Genomic DNA, 5,363 nt, shown 5'->3' with positions numbered 1-5,363 from the left:
TTGAAGTAGAGAAACATCATTCAATCTCACTCCTAACAAACCAAAAATAGGAAAAATTAAAACCAAAAATCAATTTATGCCTCTGAAATTTAATGTTCTTGACTATATAATATAAAATAGAGAAAAGTGAAAGAATTTTTTGTCAAGAATTAATTTTCATAGATTGCTGCAATTTTGCAAATAGGACATGCATTTTTATGCATAAGCCATTTCTTTATGCACTCAATGTGATGGTAGTGTCCACATTCTAGTTTTCCAATTTCATCATCAACTTTGTATCCTTCCTGCAAATATGATATTGTAAATGAGAATGTTAATATTAGTAATATTTTGTTATTGTGTGCTAAACTTTTTGAGGAAAACAAGGAGGCGGTTCGGTGTACTAAGTTCCCGCTTTGTATGAGATCGGGGAAGGTTGGACTACATTGGATCTATTGTACGTAATCTTATCTTGTATTTTTTGGAGGAGGTTGTATCTATGACCTCCTAGTCACATGCCAACAACTCTTATTTATGTGTTTTTTATTTTTTATTTTTAAAAAGGTAGCTTAGTGCACTATGCTCCCATTATATGTAGAATCTAGGAAAGGGAGGGACTACACTAGGTCAATTATACACCACCTTTCTTGCATTTGTTCCACTATTTGAACATGTGTCCCGTGATCGCACGATGACAACTCTTATTATTGTATTAAAATAAAAATAAAAAATGCAATCATGTGCATTAAGCTCTTGTTATGTGCGGAGTTTAGAGAAGGTTTGAACTATATCAAGTTTATTCTATGCAGCCTTACCTTGTATTTCTGCAAAAAGTTATTTTCACAGCTTGAACTAATGACCTCCCGGTCACACGACGACAATACTTATCATTACGCTAAAAAAAAAGAAGGTAACCTAATACATTAAATTCCTGCTATGCACGAGATTCCAGGAAAGGCCATGTACCATATATATCAGGTCTAATGTATGCAACCTTACTTAGCATAAATGCAAGAGACAATTTCCTCAACTTGAACACCTTGACCTCCTAGTCACACGATGTCAACTCTTATCTCTCCAATAAAACATAAAAAATAAATAAATAGAAGTGTAGTAGTGAACTCACTTGGCAAATGGTACATCTCCAACTTTTATCAGTAGATATTAGCATTGAATATGAGTCAATTGTTGAGAGCTTAAATTTTCTTATATATTCAACTATCTTCTCTTCTTCTAAACCTGTTCCCACATACCCAATTTTATCACTTAGTTCAACCAATTGCTGCAAAAAAAAAAAACTATATTGTAAAGAGAAATTAACTTATATATCGTCAAGGTAAAGAATTTTTACACTATCAGTATATTTAAAAGACGAACCTCGTATGACATATCATCTACATCTAGTCTCCAAGATCCATATTGATCATCCCCTTCTATATCTCTAGCATATTGCAAGTTGTGTCTGAGTATCATAATCTACAACGATAACGAGAAATGTTCAAGATAGTAAATAAGGACGGGATTGATGTAAACATCAGGGGCAGATAAGTTTTTTTACTTACATGAGGACGATGATGAGAACGAGGGCAATGATGTCTTGTATTAGACGTATGAGACCTAGAAATTGCTTCACCATTCGTAGACGTTCTCCTCGCAATACGAGAGTGCTATTCGATTGAATTAAATCCAAAACAATACACAATTTAGTAAGTTTTTATTAGTGAATTGTGACATTGAGATGAACTTAATCATACAAAAACAGAGGAGTAATGTAGCAAAAGCAACAAGGTCTTACAGGATGTAATGTTGCTCAGAGTCTTCAAAACTGTCACGAGATTCTCTAAAAGTAGTGTATTATTGAAGGATCTGACACATATGTGGTAGTATTTTTGTAGAGTTTTGAGTGATATAGATAGGATCTAGTGTATATGTTACGGGTTCATGATAAGTCAGTAGCTTTGAGTCAGACCTTATATATGTGTTAAAAAATTCACCAAACAAATACAAATAGTCGATATCGAATTCAGTAAATCAAATGGATTGTGATAAAAAATCCATAAAGTTCAAATTCTAAACCGCCTCTAGTTGTAAACCTATAAAGTCCATAACAGGACTTTTATATAACTGTAACCAGGGACAACAGGGGAGACAATCTCACTCCTTTTAAACAAGTCACATTTACTATACGTAAAATAAACGAATTTAAGTTTTATGCATTGACGATGTAAATAAAAAAAAATACTGACACAATCAAGTCCTTTGAAATTTAGCTAGTAATAACTGGTCAAATTTTTCCCCGCTATCGGTCTCTCAACCGTTTTTAGCCTTGGACGGAATTCATTTGCCTGATTTGGGCTACATTCCCAAACTACTCGACTCTAAAGCAGTGCCTCATCGTGCAACAGGGTCCGGACATAACGGGGGCTCTCACTCTCTCTCTTGTACCCCTTTTTAGGGAACTTAAACCCGATCCCCCTTTGAGGACACTTCTCCATACTACAATGGTAAGTAATTTACTATAACATATATCCCTCCATCCCAAAATAAGTGTTGCTCTACGAATTCAAGACACAAATAATAATTATTTCCAACTATACCCTTGTATTAAAAAACTTCTTCTCATTAATAGTGCTCAATTCTCAAGAAATATTTAGTAAATAAAAGTAACTTAGGAAATATCCGTTCTTTTTTTTTCTTAATGGTCCTGAAATGAGCTAAAACGACACTTATTTTGAAAGTATATATAACTTAAATCCATTATAAAAAGGTCATTTACCTCTCTTTTACTATTTGATCTTGTTTTTGGCCTAGGAGAAACATCAAAAGTAGAACCAATTCTCAAAAAACATCTAATAAATAGTTGTAACATACTAAACTATACCTCATATTTCTTATTAGCGACACTTATTTTGAAACGAAGCAAGTAAATTACACTGATCAGTATATATAAGTTAAATCCATTTACCTCTTTGTTATTTGATCTTGTTTTTGGCCTAGGAGCAACATCAAAAGCAGAACCAATACCAGGAGGAGCACAACAAACAACATTAGTTGAATTCCTAGTATTTGTTGTCAATGTTGTCATCTTTTTCCTTCTATTTTTCCTCATTTGCTTACTACTACTCTCCCATTGTGCTGCTGATCTAATAACTTCCGGCGCCGACGCAACCAGTGAGTTCAATTTTCCCTTACATCCTAGCCCTCCAAAGCTCATAGACATAAATTTCTTCTTGTTTTTTGATACATTTGAGTCATTTGTGTTGGAAAATTGATGATTAGGGGTAGAATGAGTGTTGTTTTTTGGATCTTTGAATGTTGAATATTGATGATCAATTGTTGATATTGGCATTGTGTTAAAGAAAATGAAATTTAGAGAGATCACAAAGTAGAAGAAGAAGAGAACAAATGAATTATTGTTTCAAAGGTTTTTTGGTTCATTTGTATATGGTTTTGAAATATTTGAAATTATGTGCCTCCCTTTGTCCTATTAGGAAATGTTTCGTCGGTTAGCTGCTTAGTAAATGATTCTTGTTTTTTTTTTAAAGTTATGATGATTTAAATATCTTATTGAGCGAATTGAATGAGAAAACGTTAGATCGCAGGTTTTGTAGACGTTAGATGACAGTCCAATATATTTTGTTCATGTAAATCGTAACCTAAAAATGATCATTTGCATAAATGGTGGTTCAATTAATGTGAAAACGTTCAGAGTACGAGAGCTAAAGTATTTATTTTTTTAATGTGAATTTTGATATATTTAAAAATTATATGAAGATTACTATAAGTCAACATTGTTAACAACTAAAAACGCCATATTTAAAGAAAAAAAGGTTTTTTATGTAATCAATAATATTGTCACATGAATTGGGATGAAGAAATAAGTGTACATATAACTGTTGATTTTTATTGAAAGTTGTTTTTCATACTTTGGATCTGTTGGAGGGTGGCAAAATTATTGATTTTTTCAAAATACAGTTGTTTTCTGTCTTTTTCTTTGTGCTGTTTTTAATTTGGAAACAAAATACTTGGTGTCTTATTATTAGTACTTTTATTTTGTAAATATTCCTTTTTGTACTTTTTCACCTTCCCTTTTACCTTTTCTAATAATTATAATTATTTGAGAGACATTTTGTCTAAGCCTTTAGGTAAATTTGAATTCTGGGGAAAATAAAAAGTTATTTACCTATATACAATATTTTTTTTTTCCTGTATACAATATTAATAATAATAAATTAATAGTTTTCACTACTAAAAGATCACTCTTTTGGCTTTCAAAAAAATTTTCAATGACTATTTTCAAAGATTTTTTTGATTGAATCGGCGAGAAAATAAAAAATAATTATGTTTTCATACAAATTTTTTTTAGAATTTTCTTCACTATTTCAGTGAGAATCTGTATTCTATCATGTATTTTTTCAATGAGTTGGTTAGGTAGAAAAATCATATTTTATAGTTTAAATTTCTTACGTGGCTGATTCTGAATTTCCATTAAGGGGTTTGGAAAAAAAAGAGTAGTCCTTATGATTTGAACTTACAACTTCTAGGTGAATTTCGAACCCCTCAATCACTAAGTCAACCTTTAATCTTACATTTAGAAAGTTCAAAATCAATACATAAACATAAAAACTCTCTAAAATACCTACAAATATATAATGTAATTTTTTGCCGTGAACCTCCTCAACTACCTCTAGGTCCTCCCCTGAATGGTAGCCGATAGTAAATATCTTGTGAAACTAGTTAGGTGCGATAGGTTAGCCCGAATATCACGATTATAAAAGAAAAATGAACCTATGATTATATTTTCTTTACCCTTTTGGCTTTGCTGTCGACAACTTTAATCAATTTAGTCAGTGTTCAGTACTATTTTGGAGTTGAATTCATAATTATAATAACTTTTAGGTCATTTCACTCCTTTATATGAGCTAACATCATTTGAGCATGGTTAAATCCACTAATCATATATACTGTACAAATATTTTTTACAACCCTTTATATATTCTCTCAGTGAGGTTCGAAAAAGATGGTGTGTATGCGATCATATTTTTATTTTGTGAAGTATTGAAAGAAAAATAATAGTGAAAAATTAATGTACTTTCTTTGTTTCAGTTTGTTGCCTTATTTATTTTTTTAGTAACTTTCTAATTTTAACTTTCCACATTACATGCCACAATGTTAAATATATTTTGATGCATTTTACATATATATCTTTAGTTTAAGACCATACGATTCAATTTTTTTTTACTTTCTAAAAATTCATGTCAAATAAAAATCAGACAAATAAATTAAAAAGAGAGTAAAAAATAAGCCGCTATCAGAAAGAGTACATAGCCGAAGCAACGAAAACAACAAGTAATAATAAAATTAAAGACTTAATAATGCTCAAT

The 5,363-nt window shown here is 31.0% G+C and overlaps 1 protein-coding gene across 1 annotated transcript; it reads right to left on the bottom strand.

Annotated features, from left to right (window-relative positions):
• Nucleotides 1-3,464, bottom strand: LOC102583267 (uncharacterized). Its single transcript, XM_006344256.2, has 5 exons — nucleotides 2,945-3,464; nucleotides 1,542-1,646; nucleotides 1,357-1,455; nucleotides 1,106-1,261; nucleotides 1-284 (listed from the first exon to the last, which is right to left on the bottom strand). The coding sequence occupies exons 1-5, from the start codon at nucleotides 3,326-3,328 to the stop codon at nucleotides 150-152; spliced, it is 879 nt and encodes a 292-aa protein (XP_006344318.1). The 5' UTR covers nucleotides 3,329-3,464; the 3' UTR covers nucleotides 1-149.
• Between the last annotated feature and the right edge of the window lie 1,899 nt (nucleotides 3,465-5,363).

The sequence above is a fragment of the Solanum tuberosum genome, unplaced genomic scaffold (genome assembly GCF_000226075.1).
Source record: "Solanum tuberosum cultivar DM 1-3 516 R44 unplaced genomic scaffold, SolTub_3.0 scf00051, whole genome shotgun sequence".
Lineage (NCBI taxonomy): Eukaryota > Viridiplantae > Streptophyta > Magnoliopsida > Solanales > Solanaceae > Solanum > Solanum tuberosum.
This window is presented reverse-complemented; position numbering and strand designations above follow the sequence as displayed.

Coding starts and splice junctions, on each gene's coding strand:
- LOC102583267 (XM_006344256.2), bottom strand. CDS start 3,328: ATGCCAATATCAACAATTGATCATCAATATTCAACATTCAAAGATCCA. Junction 1,262..1,356: donor TAGATGATATGTCATACGAG/GTTCGTCTTTTA, acceptor TTTTTTTTGCAG/CAATTGGTTGAACTAAGTGA. Junction 285..1,105: donor GGAGATGTACCATTTGCCAA/GTGAGTTCACTA, acceptor TCATATTTGCAG/GAAGGATACAAAGTTGATGA.